This window comes from Anolis carolinensis, chromosome 1, assembly GCF_035594765.1.
Source record: "Anolis carolinensis isolate JA03-04 chromosome 1, rAnoCar3.1.pri, whole genome shotgun sequence".
In the NCBI taxonomy this organism is placed as follows: Eukaryota; Metazoa; Chordata; class Lepidosauria; order Squamata; family Dactyloidae; genus Anolis; species Anolis carolinensis.
In genome coordinates, this window is record NC_085841.1 from 262207622 (window position 1) to 262232047 (window position 24426).

The following is a 24426-nucleotide window of genomic DNA, read 5'->3' on the forward strand; positions in this document are numbered from 1 at the left end:
TTGACAGGGTGCCCAACATCCATCTAATTTAACCTCTTACCAGTTCAGGACTAAAACAGTAATGATCATCTAGTGTGTTTCTAAACATTTCCAACAAAGCCTGTTGTACATGATAATGACAAAAGGTCTCCCACACCGTCATTGCTACCAATATGTCCAGCAAGGGAATATTTCACCAAGTAACTTGCCTTGATATTGTCCTCAGTCTCTTTTTCATGGGATCACATCATCTCATTGATACCATCAAGAGTTTCAGTTACCTCTATGGCAGCATCAGTTGAGATTTCAGTACCAGTCTGTTCACCTTTAATACTCACCATGGCAAGCTTGATTCCATTGATACAATGACAGCATTAGCAGTTTTTGCCACCAGGAGACAAATCAGATTCTGTTTCAGAGCTGTTCATGGCAGCTTCTGTTCAGATACCATCCTACTTTCTGGAGGCTCTCTTAGAGAACCCAAGCCTCTCCTACTTCATGAAGGACTACAAAGCTCATTCTGACCTACCTGTTCAAATGGGCTGTTATCTGTACATTACCTATAAGCAAGCCTTACCTCAACTTGGTCTTTTCAGTCATCCAATCTATTACTGTTGTGTGCTAAGGGTCTCTCGGTATCAAGAGCTGAGATTTATCAAACAAACACAAGGTGAGCAAAGACCATGTTTTCTTATAAAGAAAACTAAAGGTCTGGCCAACAACAGATTTGCAACACACAGCTGGAGTAATGAGCGACACAAGTTGAGGTTAAAAGTTCAATTAAAGCAGACAAGATGAGTATTACAAACAAATCCAAAGGTACAAACTGAAATCCAGGTACATACATCATGCCAGGACATCAGTCTAGAAATCATAGTCACAGGATCAGATGAACAATAGGGTTCAGAACAGGGAAAGTGCTGGTCCCTGGCAGGTTTCCAGGAAAGAAGGAAAGAGTTATATGCAATGGTTTTACATATGGCGTCAGTCCCTGGCACATTGGGAAAAATAATTATTAGTCACACACACCAGAGAGCCTGAGAAGCAATGTCACTGAGCTACATTTGGTATAACACAGAGTTGATTTTAGTGTGAGGCAATTACTGTATTTCTGAAGATGCAAGATGAAGGTGTAGGGCATTTTGGGGCTTTGCTTTAATTACTTCCTTGTTAACAAAGGAGATAACAAAATGTAAAGGCATTGTCAGCATGGATGAAGTGGACTTGCCTTTTAAGTGTATTCAAGTCTATTCTTTTTTTTTTTAAGTGTCAGCCCAGCTGCCATCTTTCTTGCATTCACATGTATATTCGTGCAGAAAAATGCATACAACCCACTAATACGTGTGGATATACTAAAGGGTGTTTAGTAAAAATTGCTGACGAGTTCACAAGAGGGACAATCTAATTATATGCCTCTGGCAGACTTGAACAAAAACAGGCCAGATGGAAAGGTTAGCATACGGACAGAGCCGATCCATAGACTTTATTCAATATATAGAGTTTCTTTGGTACACAGCTATCGAAAATCAGAACTAGTTGGGTACTTTTTTCTTTGCGTGCCTCTATGAAGATTAGCTCCAGGACTTTCTTCAGCTTATGTTCCCCAAGGTTTAGTTTCATACAGTTCCCAAACCTCATTAACTCTGTCTTTATTTAAATGTCATTACTAAATAATTGATATGCTTCAATCATAGATGACTTTTCTTCTGTGTGCTTTCAGGTTAGTCTTCAGAAAAATGTGTGCGTGTGTGTAGGTGGGGGGTAATTGTTTTCTTTTTGATCAACTTAACCAGTATACATTATATAATTTACTAGCTGTGCCCAGCCACGCGTTGCTGTGGCGTTGTCTGGTGGTGTTGGTGAGAAATTGTTGAGGTAGTGGTGGTATTGAATGTCTGTTGTATGGTTGTCTTTATGTTTAGTATGCACACTGAAGTGGATTATATGGCAGTGTGGAATCAAGATAATCCAGTTCAAAGCAGATAATATAAGATTCTAAATGGGTTATATAGCTGTTTGGAAGGGCCTTGAGTCTACACTGTCATATAATCCAGTTAAAATCTGATAATCTGTGGAAAAGGCCTAAGTGAGGCCTAACTGTGCCTGTCCCCTGGGCTGAATAGGTTGCTAGTGGGTGGAGCTTAGCCTTCAAACTGGCAGCAATTGGATAAAAACTATTACTCATCTCCCTGTAATTAGGACTTTGTTTTTCTTTTCTTTTTGTTGTATCAACCTAGAGCCGTGAATGCTGGGTTGTGTTGTCAAATTTCGAGGTTGGGGGGCCTGTAGTATTGTTGTTTTGTCCGCTGCCCTGATGCCATCACTCTTTTATATATATAGATTATTTCTGGGTGTTATTTAGAATCATGAGGAACTTTCTAACTGGTAAATTGGAATTCACTGGTCTGAGGCAGTATAGATAATGAGTGAATATAATACATCGTATCTGCAGGAGCCCCAATAACAAGGTTGAAATGGATAATTCTGTAGTCCTAAACAAAATGAGAAGCAGCTGCTGGGGTTTAAAATACATAGTTTTGTGTCTGTGTTTCCATAGCCATCCGGTAGCCATAGTAATTAGTTGCAGAAAAAATGCTGAGTCTTAAAATTAGCAACTTTAATCTCACATAAGCTTTCATGGACTGCAGTCCATGCAAGCTTTTGTTAAAAAAACCTCATTTGTCTTTAAGTTGCTGTCAGACGTAGAGCTTCAGAAGATGTTGTATATGTTCCTTTTCTTATTTTAAAAATTAGATGAGGTACATTTAATGCAAAGACATAGCTACAATTGGATTGGCAGGATACTGGCCCATGGGATGCCAGATAATAGAACTGCTTGCTTCTACATATCAGCTCCCCAACTCTGTCACTGGACCAAGTAGTTTGCTGCTATTCTGGCCCTAAAGGAGTATGTATGTAATTTGCATAAAACTTATGCAACAAAAGGCAAACAATACATTATGCTTGCATTTTGCATCTTTTGAGTCTAAAAAGGAACCAATACAATATCAACTTGGATTTGTTTTATTGTTAACATGGATACCCTGTAATCTTTTTAAAATTACTAATTCCCATGTTTCCTCTCTTATTTTTTAAGGTGGCATTTTAGTTACCTGGTTAATTGACTCTAATTTAGTATACAACTAAACAAGTAGTACTTATACATTAGAAACAAGTGTATTGTTTCTTTTTGAAGCTATCAGTGTGCTATAATAGTTAATACAGAGTGGGCACAGTAGCTAGTTTAACTTTTCATTGGCTGGTAGTTTTTGTGCAAGATTGATGGGAATCATAATGGCATAAAATCACTATTCAGATATCTTTTTACCATATACATTGTTCCGTAACTTATTGCGGGGGTTACGTTCCAGGACCACCCACAATTAGTGAAAATCCATGAAGTAGGGACACTATATTTATTTTAATATTTATACATTATTTTAATATTTGTACTTTATTTTAGCAGTTACAATACACAGTACATCGGCAGAGAAGAAGAATGGAATCTAAATAACCCTTTTTTATTTCCAACCCTTCCCTATCTGCCCCCTCTCCCTTTATTTTTCCCTTTTCCCCTTCCAAAACCCTTTGCACACCGCAAAAGCCCGTGAAACAGCGAAAATACCGCAATAAATGGTGTACATTAATATTTATTAAAACCCCGCAAAACAGCGAGGGCACAAAAAGCAAACCGCAAAGTAGCAAGGGAACACTGTATCTGTGTTGTGTGCAACAGTCTTATGAAATTCAAAGCTTAGAATTTTTTACTTTAAAATTGTAATTTCTTCTGTTGCTTATTATGGTGTTTGGGAGGCAATTTTTTGCACTTATGTTTGTCTCAGGTTTTTAAAAGAACACATTGGATTCCTGTTCTGGGAGCAGAAATGAATGTTGCTATATTTGACTTACTTTTAACATCTGGACTGTTCTTCCTTCAGTATTTTGAAAACAAAATCCCCACTCTGCTCAATGTTCACCATTTGGAGCAGCTTAAAATCTTACATGTTGTCAATGGCATCATGGGTCATGTATGTCAGCAATACAAGGTGACACCACTTGTGGAGGTGGGAGAGAAGTGGGTAAGGTGAGAGGGAAATGCTGAATGGCTATCTTGGTTCCATTGTCTCATTGAAGGCTGTCCTCCCCCTCTTGGCTAGATTTATTTACAGCAATTCAATGCTCGCCTCCATCCCTTTTAAGTGCTCAGATGCCTCTCTCCCCCCCCCCCCCATTTTTCTTCCTCTTTCCCACACACTTGGACAGAGTATTTGCCCACTACGCCTCCTCTCCTTTGACATCCCCCCTTTCTTTAGATGTATATGTCTGGGTTTGACAACTTCAATACAGATTTTTATCAGACAATTTATAGCATTTAGATTTAAAAAAAAAAACCTTTTCTTTGTTAGGGAATTCTCCCAAAAATAGCAGAGCATCCAAAAATACAAACAGGATAATTGAGCAGTCAGCACACAGCAAACATCAAAAACATCTGGGTGTCCCCTGGGTAATTTCCTTACAGACAGCCAGTTCTCTCACACCAGAAGCAACTTGCAGTTTCTCAAGTCGCTCCTGACACGAACAAAATCACTTCATATTATTATTACTTTAACAATTACTTAGTGATTTCTTCCTCAGTACTTTCATTCTTTTATTTTTTTTCTCTCTCTTTGGAAGCTTGTTTAGACCAGGCTAATGGCCTTTTAGGCTTCCTCCATGTGAATAGGAATTCACTTTTTAAATAATAAGAATTATATGTCACAGGGGGAGGGCGGGACATCAGGATTTTAGAGATGCTTAGGTGGCGCATGGTCAAAAAAAGGTTGGGAACCACTGCCTTAGATCCTAAAAAAGAATTATTTCTGTCTTCTTTTTCTTCCCAGTCAAGCCCGTGGAATAATGAGATTCTCTGCACAAGAAGAACTGCAATAGCTGTATTCCTTTCAACCTGGCAATATTTGTGCTAAGCACAACGTCAAGAAAAATAGACCTCCATGGTATGTGGATTGTGTGGACAAGACTGATAATGACCAGATTAAGGCTTCCTGGAAGTGGTGATTGCCAACAGAACTGCCAGTTGTGACGGCACAAGCATAGCATTTGGAATGTGTTCAGTTCGGTAGCATCAAGGAGGGGAGAGGCTACTGCAGTCTCAACAGGTGCTGTGCAAGACGTAATAATCACCTCAGGTAAGGCTCATCACTGCTGTCCCACATTTCTGTGGGATGTTTATATAGAGTTGGTGCTTTGGATAAAACAGGATTAATGTTCTTTTTTTCTGAGTTTTTTAGTTGTCTGCTCTTTCCTTTTAGCACTTTCCAGAAAATATTCCTAGTGCTATATGCACTATATACTTATTACCCTATTATTCCCTTTTCTATCTGTTTTTCCTTCTTTTTGCAGTTTTTGACATGAAGAAAGACATAGATGCCTTAATAGCAGAGGAAAGAGCAGAAATTCTTGATAAATACGAGAAGGTAAAGACATCACATTTGCCCAAAATTCCTGTTTATTTCACTTTCTATAGATAGCAGGAACCTCAGTTACTAGTAATCCAGCCAGTTGTTCAAAAGGTTTGCATTTCATGATATAGCTGAAATGCAGGGGTTCCTTGAGACTGCTTCCATGTGGCACTTGCTTCCATATAGCAACCACATAGCTGCCTTTTGCAATTATACTAATATGCCTGTTTGCCTCTCCATTGTGTTTATTATTGTGCCACATTCCTTTTATTTGCAGGGAAGGCAGGAAGGGGCTCAGATTGATCCATGGGAAGATGCTGACTTCACACTCTACAAAGTTACAGACAGATTTGGGTTTTTGCAGTGAGTTTTTCATTTTATGTCCCCTTAATCTCCCCCCTCCAAAAAAGAAAAACTTGCATTGATAGTTAGTCACATCCACTTTCAGTAGAGATGTTGAATTGGTGTTTGTCTGTCATAGCCACATGATTGTACCTACAATTGCAGCCCACTTGAGAAAGTGAGAAGCAGAAAGAGTGATTTTACATAGTTTGTGAAAGCTCTAGCCATTGTTTACCAGGGAAAGTGTAACAAGACTTGTTGTTTGAAATTGAATGTTCGTTTCTTCTGCATCCAGGCACATGATAAATTTGGTAATGATCCAAGTTTTCAAAACATGACATTCTTCCAAGGAAACCTAAAATGTTCCTTTTTGCCACACCTTACATTAAAGAGATGTGAGTGTTCGCATCTGGTAATAGCATAAGCTCCCTGTGCAATGAACAGGGCTACAATAATGTATTTTTGATTTGTTTGTATAATGTTTCAACCTGTGGATAGAATCTTGAAAAGATTTATTTCCTGATGATAGGAGCCAGGCCATCATTCTGAAATATGCTTAAATGTGAAATAAACAAATTTCAATTTAAATTGATAGGAAATACTTACAGTAGGTTAATAATAATATTTCTGTCTATCCTTTAAGGCACTGCTTTATAAACTATCTAATAGGGCAAACTGGCAAGTGTTTTTTTTTTCTTTCCAAATGTGCCAGGGGCTGGCACCATACATGTACCCATTGTCTACAACAGTATCTTTTTTTCCTGGAAATTCCCTGCAATTTAGCAAGTTGTTCATGAAAATACTTTGAGCCCTGCTTTGGGGAATAACTTCATGCTTCTTTTCAGTGTCATATGTTTGTTTGTGTAGTCTTTGTTTTACATGGTGCTTCAATTTAATTTTACTCTTTCAGTGAGCATGAGCTACCAACTCGCAGCGCTCTGGAAGAGAAGGTAGGAACCGGACACTTCATTTTCTGTTGAGCATTTGGAAAGGATAGAAACTATTGTGCTACTTTGAATTTTTAGTGAAATGGACTGCAGTTTTTGGCATTGGCTATCTCAATGAATGAATCTATCCTATTCTAAATGGGTTGATTTGAAAGTTAATCTCATGTATTTGGATTGAAAGTAGTTGCAAGTGATGAAATTTATGCCTATGCCATCTATGAAGAAAGATTTTGTTTTCTATGTTTTCTGTCATGTAGCACATCTATGAGTATGCTTAGCTCTGGTTAGGAATAGGAGGCCATGGGTAATTTTTACCATGTACAGGGTAGGACTTTGGGAACAGAGTTAGATGTTTTACATAATTGATTTAAAATGTACAGGCTAACAATTTTCTTTAAAAATCTTTGAGTTAACATTTTCTTTGAAAATTTAGTTTTTAGCAGAAAATGGATAAGTAAATTTCTTATTACTCCTAGTATATGTTGCTTACCACCGTTGGTTTTTCTATAATCCATATGATTCTATAGCATGCTGACCTGAAAATGGTATTTTTCCCTTCCTCATTATTTGTTTACATGAATTGTAAAGAAGCCTTTAAACTTTACTTTCAAAACACTTTTCCAGCAAAAACTTCAAGAGATTGAACGAGTGGACAAATGGTTGAAAATGTTAAGAAAATGGGGAAAATACAGAAACAGTGAAAAGGTGAGGAATGACATGTCTTACTTTACTAGTATTGTAAATATTTGTTCTTGCTGTTAACTTAAGTGAAATAAAAACTGACAGGCATTGAGTCTCCTTCTTTTGATTAGCTGTTTTGTAGATATCAAACAAACACTGTTGAAGGCCTTGGTTATATTTTTATAAGTTGTAGTAGCTATCTTGTAGCCAATTTCATGATTGTGAACTATCTGTGTAAATAACCATATATATTCATGTATAAGTTGAGGGCAGGTTTTGGGGCCAAAATTATTAATTTTGATATGACCATAGGATAAGTCGAGGGTTATTCTGCACCTGAATAAGCATCAGTGGCCACCTCTGCCATTTCTCTGCCCAGGTATTCAGAAGGTCTAGAAGTAGCACTATATTTTGGAGAGTAGAGGAAGTTGGTGCTAATTTTAGTTTCTCCCAGGACAGACTCTTGTCTTTTGTCAGAGAAATGAATGGTTCCTTTTGTTTTGGATAAGAGTTAAGGTACTGTATTCACACTGACTTGTGGATAAATTGATCCAGTTTTTTTGGGTTGATTTTTGACTAGTATTTCTATATTTATACATGAGAATATAGGGTATATTAATGACACAAAGACATGAAGGCTTCTTGCTCAAGGAAGACTGAAATTCAGTCAACATATTGACAGTGAAAGACTACTACTGCTGTGCTAGAACAGAAAACAAAGGCATGCTTTTTTGTTATAGTTTTTAATCATGCTGGATCATATCTGTTTAAAGAATCTCAACTCAGAATGGGAATCTAAGATGAGGCATCTAGTTTCAAAATAGCCATCATTCCTTTTTCAATCTATGATTACTAGGTTCCTACAGAATATGCTACATCTTAGAAATACAGTAGAGTCTCACTTATCCAACACTCGCTTATCCAACGTTCTGGATTATCCAACACATTTTTGTAGTCAACGTTTTCAATATATCATGATATTTTGGCGCTAAATTCGTAAATACAGTAATTACTACATAGCATTACTGCGTATTGAACTACTTTTTCTGTCAAATTTGTTTTATAACATGATGTTCTGGTGCTTAATTTGTAAAATCATGACCTAATTTGATGTTTAATAGGCTTTTTCTTAATCTCTCCTTATTATCCAACATATTCGCTTATCCAACGTTCTGTCGGCCCGTTTATGTTGGATAAGTGAGACTCTACTGTATACCTATCTCTTACAGCAGTGGTTCTTAACCTGTGGGTCCCCAGATGTTTTGGTCTTCAACTCCCAGAAATCTTAACAGCTGGTAAACTGGCCGGGATTTCTGGGAGCTGTAGGCCAAAACACTTGGGAACCCACAGGTTGAGAACCACTGTCTTTTAGGGTTTTGTTAATTTTTTGTTGTTTAAAACTTTTGTAGATGTTCCGCAGAGTTTATAAAGGGATTCCCCTCCAAGTACGTGGCCAGGTCTGGTCTCTCTTGTTGGACATTGAGAAGATTAAGATGGAGAATGAAGGAAAATATGAGGTAAAGAATCTGGGAACCTCCCACTCTAATATTTGGCCTACAATGCCCATTAGTCCTAGCCAGTGGAACCAGTGGGGATTATGGGAGATGTAATCCAAAACATCTGGGTTTGAAAGTTTTCACTCCCTCTTCTGATGAATATATCACAGAGGACACAGCATGAAGGAGCAATAATATTATCATAATACCTTTGTTTCGATTTCAGCATTTTAAGAGTTTGATGCAAAAGTGATAGAGGTATTTGGTGATTACAATTATTTAAAAATGAATTAAGTGAATTCTTTCTTGCTTATTATTGAATAGTGGGAACCACATTCCACAATGAATGAACTGAAAAAGGGTATTAAGAACCACTTAAATTGCTGATATAATTACCTATGTGATCACAAATACTGAGATTCAGGCAACTATGAGTCTTGGATCTAATATCCAAGCAACAATGAAATAGAAATGAATTGCTTTCTAGAGGAAAAATAACATTTTTAAAACCAAAAGCCTTGACTGTAAGTTTAAAAATTGTCAAACCCAACAACTAAAATGTAACCTTGAGGGAAGTCGCGCAGAACATGTGCAATAAATAAAAACAATTATAAAAATTTACAAAACCTTCCCATTTATTGAACATTTCTGGCAAACATATCAATGCATGAAAGGCATTCTCTTGGTTTAATGAATTGCAGGATGACTGCAGTCTGATTCATTCCCTGACAGTATTTCATTTCCCAAAAGATCTATAGATGCAGTGACATCTTAAATAAGATCAATTCTTTAAATTGATATATATTTACAGGCAGATTAAAATAATGGGGTGCACCCAGACTAACTTAGCTATACTTTGGTGTTACTGAGACATATGTGAAAAGAGTTTATAATTTAAATTACTTATCAGTGAGATATGTGTACAGTTGAATCAATCTGATCCAATTCATTATTTTTGAAGCAGGAAGCATACTTTTTGTTATCTAGTGATACAAGACAGGATGCCATTTTAAGAGGTGACTGTCCTCTGCAGTTTTTATAAGCACTTCCATTTTTAAGTATTCTAATTTGCTGCATATTTCACTTTAGCAAATAAATTTTAACATGTGTATGTGCGTGTGATTTACAGGGACATTAGATCAATAGTGTTCCCCTGCTGAACACATTGATGGCCCCATCACATATCATTGATTACCTGGATCCCATGAGTGGCTTCTCTAAGTTTTCAGATAAGAATGTCTGCCTCGAGTTTAATTTTCTCCTTGATATCAAGCACCTGATCAGTTGGGTTTTTTTTTTTTCAAATCCTGTGGAGCTGTCAATATTGAAATATGACTGTTTATCAGTTATGGCAGGGAAAGGATTCCAGGTATAAAAGCAGACATAGCTCCTGAGGAGGAGGATAATTTGCATTACTACGTCTGAAAGTGTTCATGCTGCTCTATTCAATTCAAGCGTGTTTACGTAACTAGTCTTAGATCTCATAATGTATTAATTAAAAGTAACAAAATCCTTTTCTTCGAAGCAGAGATACCATTTCCATAGTCAGTGCCATACTTTAAAAAGGGAAAGACCTACTAAGGAACAGACAAAAAGTATTTTATACAGTAAATTAAAATAGCCCTTTTGTGTTAGCCAGGAAAGCTTTTCTTTTGCTGTCCTTATTGCCCCAAACAGATTTTAGCCTTCTTACAGTTGGAATCATTCTGAGTTTTCTGCCATAGTCCCTGTAGTCTGCATGTCACTCATTTCACTGATGTCAGCTCCTTAGAGAACCAAAGGCTGATTTAGCTTCGCTCCATGATAAGGACTCTTAGTAGCAATCATGGAATAGTCATTTCCCCTTTTCAGAGATTGACTAGGGCTTTGGCAGAACTGCTTGTCAAGGCAGCACGACATTCCTTAAAATCTGGATCCACAAGTCTTAATGAATCACCACTTCTAACCAAAAAGTGATTTGTCCATGATTGTGGAACAGTAGAAAGCCCTGCATTCACAGTTCACCGTTGTCCAATGCTAGTTAGATGTCAAGCTCTAGAACAGTGATTCCCAAAATGGGCGCTACTGCCCCCTGGTGGGCGCTGCAGTGATCCAGGGGGATGGTGATGGCCACAGGTGCATTTGCCATAAGCATTAATATATATATCTTTCTGTTTAATAGCTATTAAAATTTTAAAAAAAAAATTCCAGGGGGCGCTGAATAATATTTTTTTCTGGAAAGGGGGCAGTAGGCCAAATAAGTTTGGGAACCACTGCTCTAGAATGTGCCCAGCCACAAATTGTGAATCACATTTAATATGAGCTGGTATCTAAAATTCAAGATAGACTGTAGGATTGCCACATGCCTGCTGAAGTCACTGAAGATGTGAGGTGAACATTTTCCGATTTATTTTTCTATGGAAAAAACTCATGCTATATGTTGATATGTGCTTAGCTATATTTATTCGGGCATTTCTCTTATGATCAGCCATGTTAGAAGACTTAACTGTGGGATATGAACATTTAGCAGTGACTTATTGTAGTGTTCAGAGGAACAGTCTGACAAATGGACACGTGTGTTTTTATTTTTTTTAAATCTCTTCTGCTTCTCAATGAGTCACAATAACAAATAATCAAGACAAAACGTGATAAGTTATCTGTGCCCACAGACACGCATTGAACCTTCAGCAAAATAGAATATTCAGTTAATTACACTGAATCAGATGTTTCTCAACTTGAAATGGAGCTGATTAGAGAGAGATAATGAAGACACTGCAATTATACACCAGCAAAAGAAAGTTGCATTGGTGATATATGAAATACATATTTTTAGGGATGCGACCTTAAAAAACAGTGCTCTTTCGAGTGCACCATTTTGCGGGGTTACATATAATGAAAGTATATGCAATTCTCTTTATTACAAATACTGCAATAAAATAATTTTTACATACAGACTTTAATGTATCTGAACATTTAAACCAAACATGCCAAACATTATTTAGAGCATTGGAAAAAATTTCCAGTTCTTTTTCTAGAAAACCTATTTCACTGTAAATCACACATAAAATGGCTGTAAGAAAGTATCTTCAGCATACTAGATTTATAATAGAGTCTTCACAGAATCTTTCTGGATCTTCTCTGAATATTTAAGTTTCTATAGTTAAGTGAGAGATGTGTAATGTTGGAAGGCTGAGATAATTTCTTTATAGACTCATAGAATCATAGAATAGTATAGTTGGAAGAGACCTCATGGGCCATCTAGTCCAACCCCCCCGCTAAGAAGCAGGAAATCGCATTCAAAGCACCCCCGACATATGGCCATCCAACCTCTGCATAAAAGCCTCCAAAGAAGGAGCCTTTGGAGGCTTGGAGCTTTCCAAGACTGGAGGGAATATTTCATTATTGAGAATTAGTGACAGTCTGTTTCTCAGCATGATTCGACTTTTGAGGCCCAAACCATCAGTTGGTTTGCTTCATCATGAATCATAAGATTCTAGCTGGTTTAAAAAAATAAATAAACATCTACTCTTAGAAAATGTATCGATAACTCCTTAATCTAAACTAAGTGCATAGCACCCAAGAACTCATCCGATAGAGAGACTCTGGAAGCAACTCTCTGAGTTCCAAGTAAGGCCAGTCCTAGGTCTCAGTGTTTTCCAGGAATTATTTTAACAAAAAAAAATCCCAACAGTATTCTTTCCAAGTAAGTTGTTCATGAAAAATATAATATATATCCTAAGGACCTGTATTAAAGCTTGCCAATGCCATTTTCAACAGCAGACTAACTTTAGACCTATAGGTGACACTCTGAAGTTAATTTTGACATGAGTAAGTCCTGATATTATCCAGTAGCCTCAAGCATTATTGCTAACTTAGTTGCTATCAATTTTGCTAGTAGCTGTTCTTAGTCTCTTTACTAATGTAAAACCAATTCACAAGTGTGGGAATTTAAATGAAAGAGGATCAATAATGAGGGCTTGCTCTTAAGCATAATTATTTTGACCACTGCCACTCTTTTCAGATAATGTTCCCACTTGACCAGGCCTCACAGCAGGTGATTAGAAATAAACAAAAAGTCACAAGCAGTTTAACTGAGTTCCTGAGGGGTCTTCAATAATAAGCTTTACATGCCTATAAATCCCGGAAATTAGCTTTTTGTAATCCTCTTCATCCTTAATGTCACCTGAGGCCAGCCATTAACCATAAACGGTTTAGAAGAAAGTAGAAGCCAGAGGAAGGATTTTCATAATGGAATATGAGAACAGGATGGGAGTCTTTATCATCAAGTGTTGCTGTTTAGATGTCTTTGAGAGTCTCAGTAAACATAGTGAGTTGCATATATTCAAAAAGCACCATATCTCTTGAAGGAAGCATGTATTGTTTCTGTTTATAGCTTACAGCAGAAAAACAATGATGGTGAGCCCAAGGAAGTGCTTGCTAGGAGCCTTCTAAGTTGGTGTGGGCAAATTGTTCCATCTCCTCTGAGAATAGTTATTTCCAGATACTTTAAAAGATATTTCATTCTTTAACTGATTTTGCTTAATCCAGAAAATGAAAGAACAAGCCAAGGATTTCTCATCAGAAATAAAGCAGATAGACCTGGATGTTAATAGAACTTTTCGAAACCATATCATGTTCCGGGATCGCTATGGAGTTAAGTGAGTATCTCATATATCTCTAAGATAGATAGATACAGGTGTGTCTATTTTATTCAATTTTATTTCTACTCCTTTGATCCACTTTTCTGAACTATTGTTGAAAGCTTCCACTTTCAAGGTCCCAAAGAATTAAAGGACAAATATTATGAGCTGATCATTAAAGGACTGGCAGTGTTGTGCCCCCACAGAACACCTCAATGCAAACAGCTTGCGGGGGCAGAACAGGCAGAGAGATAGTTCTTTAAGAATAAGGAGGTAATTAGGTAAGTAACTGAATATTAGTTTTATATTTTAGGAAAAATCAGGTTTAGACATTCCTCATTCATTATGTATATACAAATACAGGTATTCTAAAATATGAGAAACCAGTATTTTTATATGCAAAGTCAATGAGGGATGGGGGAATGTCATATGTTCAGCGCCTGCTGAGTTCAAGAAACTCTGATGAGGGAAAAGAAAAGGAGGGAATGAGAGGCTGCAGCTTACAGCTCCCCCCCCCCCCCCCCAAGATGTCCCAGACTCCTCCCCAGCTGTCAGCACCCTGCTGTCTTAGCTGAGAAGAGAAGGGAAACTCTGCTCTCTCATTAGACTTTTATTCTTTCTGGGCTAGATGCAGGTCATAGCCAATGGGATATCCTGGGCATCACCCTGACATGTACTACCATTGACGGGGCACATTACAAGTGCAGAAGTTCTGGAATGTCTGTTTTTGACTGGGGGCTTGTGTTAGTAGAGCCATACCTCCCCTGCTCCACTTTATCTGCCATCAGGACTCCTTGAAGAGAAACTGAGCAGCACTGTACACCTAACAAAACTCCTTTCCGCAAAGACAGAAATGGGCAAATAGCAGCAAAAAGGTTAGGTTTTTGAAGTATTTAGAATTTCTGGATATGGGAGACTTAACTTCTGGGTTAAGAAAAGGAAATAAACTGTAGCAAATATATATTGCCTCATGAATGAATATTAGCAATCAGATATTTTCCTGCATTTGAAGATTTTTGGATGTGTATTTTCTTTTATTCCAGAATATTTACATGGCCTTTGTCTTGAAAGAGTTTGTCCCCTCTCTGACGTCACCATTTTAGAATGTGAATGATGTCATTTCTGAAACTTCATTACAAAAGTTACAAAGACACAGAACTTGTATAGTCCTTATTACTACCTGCTTATATCTGTTTGTCAGATCCAACTGTGTGTCAAACTCCTTCTTAGTGTTTACAATCACTTCCACTAGATTGTAAGCAATTGTTGATAGCATTTTGTGTATGAGAGTGATATTGCTTGAATTTTAATGATTGATAAATGGCTTTCATAAAATTCTTAATGTTCCTAAATATTTCCATGCAGTCCTCATTTGGTTGTTGTATGTCTTTCGGGCTATGTGGCCATGTTCCAGAAGTATTCTCTCCTGACGTTTTGCCCACATCTGTGGCAGGCATCCTCAGAGGTTGTGAGGCATGGATAAACTAGGCAAGGAAAGGAAAAAATATATATCTGTGGAGAGTCCAGGGTGTGACAAGACTCTTTTGTCAGTAGGAAGCTAGCATTAATGTTTCAGTAAATCACCCTAATTAGCATTGGAAAGGTTTGTCTCTTGCCTGAGGGGCATCCTTTGTTCAGCCATTAGCCGTCCTTGGGGCTCCTTGTCCTCAAAGTGTTGCTTCCCGTCTACTGTTTTGATTTTAGAGTTTTTCAATATTGATAGCCAGATTTTGTTCATTTTCATGGTTTCCTCCTTTCTACTGAAGTTGTCCACATGCTTGTGGATTTCAATGGCTTCTCTGTGTAGTCTGACATGATAGTTGTTGGAGTGGTCCAGCATTTCTGTGTTCTCAAATAATATACTGTGTCCAGGCTGGTTCATCAAGTGCTCTGTTATGGCTGATTTCTCTGGTTGAATTAGTTTGCAGTGCCTTTCATGTTCTTTGACTCTTGTTTGGGCGCTGCGTTTGGTGGTTCCTATGTATACTTGTCCACAGCTGCATGGTATCCTGTAGTCTCCTGCAGAGGAGAGAGGATTCCGGCCATGAAAGCCTTCGACAACACGCTCCTCATTTGTTTTTAAATTAATGTGTGAAAACAAATATTTCATGTTGGGTGCAAAATATTCTTTATCTTTAAAAGTACCTTTAGCATTATATGAAGATGTTGCAGGATATTTGTATATGTGTGATTGAGCAGATCTGTTGTATGACTATATCATTTCTGTAAACCCTCTCTTAATTGTGACTTGTGTATGTTAATCTATTTGGGCTTCTTATTGGATGATATTTGTCACCGTGATCTTAAAGCCAAGTGGTAAAAAATATCTAACTCCATAGAACTCATTTTGAGTGGGGGTAGGTGGAGGTGAGTATTTTCCTATTGATTGTAGACACTGATGCCTACTTTCAGTTATGAAAGAAAAGAATGAAGGAAATGGAAGAAAGTTACAAGCTATAATAATGATAATAAAAATAACAACAACAACAACAACAACAACTTTATTTTTATACCCCACCCCATCTCCCCGAAAGGACTTGGGGCGGCTTACATGGGGCCAAGCCCAGGCAGAACAGACAATGTAAAAACTCAACAATATAATACAAATCAATAAGACATAAAATCATAAAATCACATGTACAATTAACATACTGAAATAAAATCCTGGGTAGGCTCCTAAAAAAGGGCTGGGCCAGAGAAAGTGTGTGTAGTGTAATGTAAAATGTAATCAGGGGAGAGGTAGATACCAAAACCATTATCCAAATAAAGTTCTTGGGAAGGCGCAAAAGGAGTAGAATAAAGTGCTAGAGAGATAATTATAGGCGACAAGGCAATCCCTAACTATAAGGGTAAAAATCACTTGCCGAAAGCCTGCTGGAAGAGCCAGGTTTTCAGGCTCTTCTGAAAAGTAAGGAGGGTAGGGGCCTGCCTAATCTCCCTGGGGAGAGAGTTCCAGAGCCGAGGGGCCACAATGGAGAAGGCCCTCTCCCTCATCCACACCAACCACGATTGCGAGGGTGGTGGGAGCGAGAGGAGGGCCTCACTCGATGAACGAAGAGACCGTGCAGGTTCATAGGGGGAGAAGCTACTTTTGTAAATCCTAGAATGACTATCACAGACATGTAAATCTGAGTTTGGCCTACGTCACTTCAAACAGTTTGAAGAGTTGGGGTTCATATGACATGCTACTCCCTCATACAAAACCAAATACACTTTGTGCATAAAATACTAGCCTTCCAATAAGAAGGTTAGGTTAGGATCTTTATCCCTGCAAGGAATGCCCTTGTGTGGCAGGAGTCTTCAGTCACATGAACTTACTGCACAGCAAAGATTCAGGTTTGCCATTTCTGTGAAACCTGATGTTGTGTTTACATAGCTTCATAAATATATTTGGCATTACTGTACAAAGTCTTCATACAGAATCAGGTTTAGGTTGCTAGATCCTAGATAAAATTGTCTCTTTTTCACTCTGCCTCCCTTGTCCCCCACCCACAGCCTTCTGCAAGACATTATTAGCTGAACAACATTATTTCTTCCCTAACCATCATGGTGGTTCCACAGTCTGCCTGTCCTCTATGTGTTTAGAACGTAATGTAGTTCAGCAGATACAGTGGAGGGCAAAAATTGTCAGACTACAGCAACATCATGATGGGGATTGGAGAGAATTTGTGGCAGTTCAGGTGCTGCTTTTTGTTAGAACATTTATAGGAGGATCATATCCATGTCTAAATGCCAGTAACCTGTTGTATAGAGCACCAGTTCTTGTTCTGTTTCCTACTTGCTCTATAATTGCAATAGCTTTCTTCAAAACACTTCAGATAGAAGATAACTGGAATGACTTACAAAATAGTTGAAACTGTGGCATTGAACGTGCTTACTGTCATCTTTTCTTCTTGTGCAGGCAGCAAGCTTTGTTTCACGTCTTGTCAGCTTATTCTGTTTACAACACGGTAAGAACTTAAGAGAGTCATTTGGAAACTGGAAAGTTCTGAAAGTTAGTTGTTATTTGGCAACAAAATGGTAGTTTAGCTTAAAATAAGATTTTAGTTCTAAACTGACAGCATATCCTTTCAAGGCCATCTAATATGCTGAAAACCAAACTAACTTAGTTCAGCTAAAACAAATACACAATCTTTTTTTCTTCTGAAGTGCCCAATTACATCCTTATTTCCTGCTGCTTCTCCAAAAATCCGTGTTGATGGAGCAAAAACCTCTTCCCCGATTTTCCCATCTTTACCTGTAGTTACATATGAGCCTTGTTTCAGTCATGCTTTCTGACAAACTTCTCTGTGACTCTTGCCTACCCCTAGATTGCGAATATTGGTTAATTCTCCTTATGACCTCTTTTGTCTCATTCATTTGTAGCTTCACGGCTCAGGACTCTAATTTTTTACAGTCAGTTAACTCATTTCCAGCCAAAGGGCATAGAGGATAAAATATGCTTAAATTAGCTACAAAAATTGCTGTTTCCACGTGCCAGCAGGAAGGGGATTAAGTCAGATGATCCAAGAATAGGGAGATTCATATTACCAGTATTTTAAAGAAAGCATTGTCTTTTCTTTTGAATTTCCTATCCACAAAGAATATAAAATATCATTTGTGTAGATAATATCATTCTCTTATTACATAGTCCCATTCTGTACCCTTCAGAAAAACTTGTATGTTGTGTTTTCTTTGCATAGTCATTTTTAGACAAATGGATCTAATGTACTTATGTTTTAATTTTTATAATGTATTTTAATGATGTATTTTTATAGTTTTAATTGATTATATGTACTGTTTTTTGTTTTATTATTATGTTCTTGGCATTAAATGTTGCCAACTGTGTAAGCCGCCCTGAGTCCCCCCGAGTGAGAAGGGCGGGGTATAAATTCTGGAAATAAATAAATAAATAAATAGTCTATTTTACTATGGTGCTGATTTGTGTAATGTGTTTCTGCATCCTTGAATCTTTCAGGAAGTGAGTTACTGCCAGGGAATGAGTCAGATTGCAGCCATCCTGCTGATGTATTTAAATGAGGAGGATGCCTTTTGGGCCCTGGCACAACTGCTTACCAATCAAAGACATGCAATGCATGGTAAGGCATGAAAAACACTCACCCCTCTTTCCCATTATTTTGTTTTCTGTTTTTTGGTTTGTTTGTTTGTTAGTTTTTTGCATTTTTGTATCATATATAGCCCAGATAGTTTAACTGAGAGTCTCAGTCATTTATTTTAGGAATCCTATTTCCTACACTTCTTAAGCTCCTCATATCATACACATGCACACACATACATACACAATGTTGTGTGTGTATATATATATGTTATATCTTTCTCTCTGTTGTGATGTGCTGAAGAGAAGTTTTTTGATGGAACCAAAGGGCTCTTTGAGAGACAGAGAATGAAACTTTCAAATGAGGAAGTTAAAATGTGACCACCTCAAAGTCTAATTTTTCATGCTAGTGTTAAGAAGCTTCAGAGATGAATATCTGTACAGACTACATTCTGTTGAGAAAGAAGGATATGGAATATAACCTGAAATATAAGAAACTGGTAATCAAAGTTTGAAAAACCACTGAGCAGCTTTCAAAAAGAATGTTGCTTCTGGGTTAAAGGGAATTATTTAATGTGGTGATGGTGCATAGTGCCACACTACAGGGAGCACTCTGCTGTTAAACAGATATCCTGGATGAGACAAACCTGAGCCATACACACACACAGCCAACACTTTGTTGGGTACTACTAAAACTGAGGTCTTAGAGAATGGAAGTCTCCATATGTTACCCTCATTAAATATTGTGCTGCTTAGCTTTTCTTTTAACTCTTTCAGTCTGTTTTTAGCTGTTGATTTGTTTTTCCTTTCTAAGGGTTTTTCATTCCTGGATTCCCAAAGCTGCAAAGATTCCAAGCCCATCACGAGGCAATCTTAAATAAACTTTTTCCAAAGCTGAAGAAGCACATGGTAATATTTCCTGTTGTTACATGAGCATTTATTATTTATGTTTAATTTTAAAGGACTTTTATCTTATGCATTCAAAAATGAAAATAAAAAATTGACCATGTATCACTTGCCTTTTAGTTCTTTCATTTCTTTAGTCAGTAAAAAGATAGCATTTATCTAAATTATTTCACAGTTATGGCTGGAAAGACTGGTTAAACATATTTAAAACTATGAGAATATTAAGGGAAAGCAGAAGCAAATGTTTATTTCAAGGTAATGTGAGGTGATCTTATTTAGTTACTGGTGAATCATTGCTACTAGATACAAACTGTAGCATCTGCATGGTAATTATGTCTCTGATAGCTTACTAAAAGATAACACTTTTTATCATCCTGTGCAATTGAATTTTTCAGTTTCAGTTACGCTATGATGGTACTTGTGACAAACTGCAGTAAATCCAAATAGATTTGAACTCCTACTTTGATATATATTGGCACCAAACTTCAAAATAATGTAAAATAAAAATGACTATGTCATCATTATCACTTATAAACCCCACCCCCACCTCCAAGTTTGGAATCCAGCTTACGGTCACTTTTCTAGACAAGTAACAAATTGGACAGAGATGCCTGATAACTTACACACCTTTAACTCAGGAGGATCTGTATTTTGGGTCTTTATAGAGGTAGCATTTCAGGCTAATCTCTTAAAATAGTTATTTTGATGTCGTACAGAAATATCCTGTTGATATTGACTGAAAAGAGACAATGTGGTATAGTGGTCTGAGCATTGGATCATGACTTTGGAGACCAGGGTTTAAATCCCAACCCAGCTATGGAAACCGACTGGGTGACCTTGGACAAGTCACTATCTCAACTGAGAGGAAGTCAGAGGCAACCCTCCTATGAACATATCTTGCCAAGAAAACCTCCTTGATAAGGTTGTCCTAATTTGGAAAAACATGAAGGCACACAGCAACAACAAATTGACAGAAAACTCCAGTGTGGAACACTGCCTTGAGTCCTCTTCAGCTTAGAGAAAGGTGGGGTATAAATAGGGTAAATAAATAAATAAACACTAGATATTTCTCCTTCAGGTTGTCGGTTTGATAACAGACAGATTAATTATTATAGGATATTTCCTTTTTTAAGTATTCCATTAGACAGGTGCAGAAGGGATAGTAGGTTCCCATTGTTGTAAAACATGTACTCAGCATATTTTTGGCCATCTCATAGGATTCTCTAGCAACTGATCAGAGAGCATTTGAATGACTTTTTCCAGACATGTTTTGGGAGGACAAAATATACTGGTTATTTTGAGATAAATATTTACTTTTCAATTTTCTGAAATAAAATGATACAAATTTGCCAATGTTTGCAGCATTATATCATGTTAAAAGAAAAGAGGGACAACACATTGGCTATCCATGAGGAAATAAATTTTAATAATAGCTTATAATATGTAATTGGCAAGGATACATTTTTCTCCTTAAGCATAACATAATTTTTCATGTGTTCGGGAATATAAGAATGTTTCAAGAACATGAATCACAATGTTTAATATTCAAACAATTTTATTTGTAAGCATCCTGTTATTTGCCCAGTAGAATGAATATTTTCTCTTCCTCAGGACAAAGAGCAGATGTCTACAGGGATTTATACAACAAAGTGGTTTCTCCAGTGCTTCATTGATCGGGTATGAACAACTTCAGCACCTTGCAATATCTTTACTCATGCTATTTACTTTGGAGCTATTCACAATACATATATATTTTTTCTTCTTGCATATATTTTAATGATGTGGGGTTAGAGTAAGCTTTGAATGAAAAACAAAGAGCATTATAATGTATGGGATTTCGGATTGGACTGATCTGCTCATAACAGCACTGCACCAGCATGGAAACTATATTGACCTGCTGGATACATAAAGATACACAGAGAATTTGGTTTTGATTTTAGCCCCAAAATACACACTTGTTGATATGTTGATTCTGAACAAATGTATTATGATTTCTGTGCAAGTTCATGACACAACCTACCTTCGTGACCGTATCTCCTATCACAAGCCTACACGATCCCTTCGTTCATCAGGGGAAGCTCTCCTGTCCCCACTCCCGATATCCCAGACCCGCCTTGTGGGAACAAGGGAGAGGGCCTTTTCTGCTGTGGCCCCCCGATTGTGGAATTCTCTGCCCGCGGAGATTAGGCAAGCCCCCACACTAGCAGCCTTCAAGAAAGACTTGAAAACATGGCTCTTTCGCTGTGCTTTTGGAGAGTAACCATTTTATATTTCTTTTCCGTTGCTCCCTCTAATATCTATCCTCCAGAATATCCCACTCCCTTATGACCCTGTTCGCTGTGGTTTTTATTTTTATGTCTTTCTCACCCCGAGTTTTAACTTAATGTTCATGTGGTCTGCCCTTGTCTCCTTGTTGTCTCCTTGTTTTATTTTGTAATGGATATTATTTACTGTATTGCTTATTGTATTGTGTTGTGCTGTTCTTTTATATGCTGTTTACATTGTATTGTTTTGGGCATGGCCCCATGTACGCCACCCCGAGTCCCCGTTGGGGAGATGGTGGCGGGGTATAAATAAAGTTTTTTATTATTATTATTATTATTATTATTATTATTATTATTATTATTATTATCTTATTTTGTTAATGTTATAAACAGACCCCCTTTACTCTAACACTGCGGTTGTGGGATATCTACATCCTGGAAGGAGAGAGAGTTCTGACAGCCATGGCATACACCATTCTCAAACTGCATAAAAGTAAGATGTTTGCTTGAAATGTTTGGTTTGAATGAAGCGGACACCTTGGAAAGAGAAATTTTATAGTAAGAGAAATTGATATGTAAGGCAGCATTCCTCCAAAGGAGAAGGCTTTGCACTTTTTTTGGTCTAGGTTTAAAATAGAAATTAATTATGTTGCATTATGCATTTAAGTGTTGGGCCTTTTTAACTAATGTTGCAGGCAGCATAACTGGTTTTTCTATGTGAGGAGATCTGTTGATGCATTCTCTCACAGCGGTCTTTGAAATGCCACATAGTAGCGCTTCTCTTAGGCTTCTGTGAAATCACAGTGAAAGCTATTGGGAAAATATTAATGTGTAATTCAGAACTCTTTGAACTTACAGGAAAGTCTTTCCTTGCACGATCAAACAAGCCAAACTGGATTTGATTACCAAATATTTAGCAACTTGGGAGTTGAATCTGGTATTGTCCATGTATTTGCTTTCAAATACATTCTGCATCTGCTCATAAAGGCATAAATTGCCATTACCATACCTTTGTGAAAAAAATCATCTGAGTGAGCTCTAATTTGGGTGGAATTCACTTGTGTCTAGACAGTCAGTAAAGGTTACCAGATGGTCTAAGAGAGCTGCTCTTTTGCGGAGGTTGAGGTGGGGGTGACCTTAAGCTTTATATTCATAATAGTAACACAAATTAAAAGCGACTTGGTTTACATAAATAAATTTAGAAAAGTGAATAATTATCCTGAGGCCTAAGTGGGGATATACTATAATAATTTTGTTTTAAGATGTCTCTTTGTGATAGGACATATTTTTTCTTTTGGAGTTTGAGGCAGAATAGAAAAGTGGAAGGGAATAGAAAGATGTTTATCTGATTGATGCCAGAATGCGTTGGCTACCATACAATGCTTTTTAAAGTCCTGATCAGTATTATTCATTATCTAAACCAGAATACAGCCTTTAGATTATGTAGTTTCTTGTGATCTTTTATCATAACTGAGTATAAGTCTTCAGAACAAGGGTATAAGAGTCACAAAGAGATGGGTAAAGAAATGCTGCACACTGTTCTGGTGCAGTCAGTGTTTACATGTAGAATCTCTGTATATGTATTATAGGAAGATATACACCCAAACATAATTCTCTTTTTTGAAAAATAAAGTGATTTGTGCTTAGAGTTTGAAGCTAGAAATATAAATACAGATGCTTTTAATTCTGAACCCATGATAATAGAATTTAATTTCTGAACATTATTAATTTGCCTGACCAAAGAACATTGTAAGACTGAATAGCTTCAGACTGTATAAAATAAAATAAAACGTAGTTTTACTCCCTCTAGAGGTGTAATGACTGAACAATTCTACATATAACTTCAAACATCACTGAATCATCCCTTCCTACGATATATATGCAAGAGATTCTAATAAGAATTTATACCATATATTAAGTTATAAACAAGTAAAAATTCTTGCCTGGCTGGATATAAAAACATTAATTTGAGAGAACCCTATGTAAATAAAAGAATGTATGACCACAAGAGCATACATGAGCCTTGGGGATTTCACCCTTTATTCTCCACACCAATAGTTGGTAGTTAATTGTGATCAGCATCATATATTAGAAGCTGATTCAGAACCACTAAGCTGTTTTTGTTTTGTTGACTTTTTTTACTACTTACTTAGAGCGCTTATTGAAAATGTCCCTGGAAGATCTACGGGAATTCCTTCAGGAAAAAATTGCTACTTCTTTGCAATTTGAAGATGATATTATAATAGAGCAATTGCAAGCATCTATGACCGAACTGCGTAAAATGAAATTTGATCTTCCTCCTCCAGGTAAGCAGAAGTAGAACAGCTGTGTATTTGTTTGTATGCAATCTCCCATTTAGCCAAGCTTTAACTCTTTTCTCCATGAGGAAAACTCTGTTTTACTGCTCCTACACTAACACTCATTCTGACTGATAACATTGCATGTGCAACGGGTTTCTGTAGCCCTAATTAAATGGGAAAGATAAGGACAAAATCTTCATAAAAATTCAGATTCTCTCAGACAGCTGTTGAGGTTAGGAAGCAGGGATGAAATCAATTGAGGAAGGAGCCATGCTTCAATGAAATACTATATGCTTTGTATATAGAAAGCCTTTGATTCAATTTCTGGTGTCTCCAAGTATGCTTGAGAAAGTTCCCTTTCTGAAAGCCTAGGATTAAATATATCAGCAGCTTTTGAA

At 37.1% G+C, this 24426-nt stretch overlaps 1 protein-coding gene across 1 annotated transcript in view; it reads left to right on the plus strand.

Moving 5' to 3' along the window:
- LOC100565876 (USP6 N-terminal-like protein) overlaps nt 1–24426 on the plus strand; it is an 86537-nt gene that overhangs the window by 51947 nt on the left and 10164 nt on the right. The window contains exons 2-14 of the mRNA XM_062967577.1: nt 4860–5165; nt 5380–5453; nt 5716–5801; nt 6691–6730; nt 7352–7432; nt 8818–8925; nt 13432–13541; nt 17425–17473; nt 18481–18601; nt 19373–19467; nt 21076–21141; nt 22122–22221; nt 23882–24034. Of these exons, the coding sequence (XP_062823647.1) occupies nt 5388–5453; nt 5716–5801; nt 6691–6730; nt 7352–7432; nt 8818–8925; nt 13432–13541; nt 17425–17473; nt 18481–18601; nt 19373–19467; nt 21076–21141; nt 22122–22221; nt 23882–24034 (1075 nt within the window). The 5' untranslated portion in view covers nt 4860–5165; nt 5380–5387. The remainder of the gene's footprint in view (nt 1–4859; nt 5166–5379; nt 5454–5715; nt 5802–6690; nt 6731–7351; nt 7433–8817; nt 8926–13431; nt 13542–17424; nt 17474–18480; nt 18602–19372; nt 19468–21075; nt 21142–22121; nt 22222–23881; nt 24035–24426) is intronic.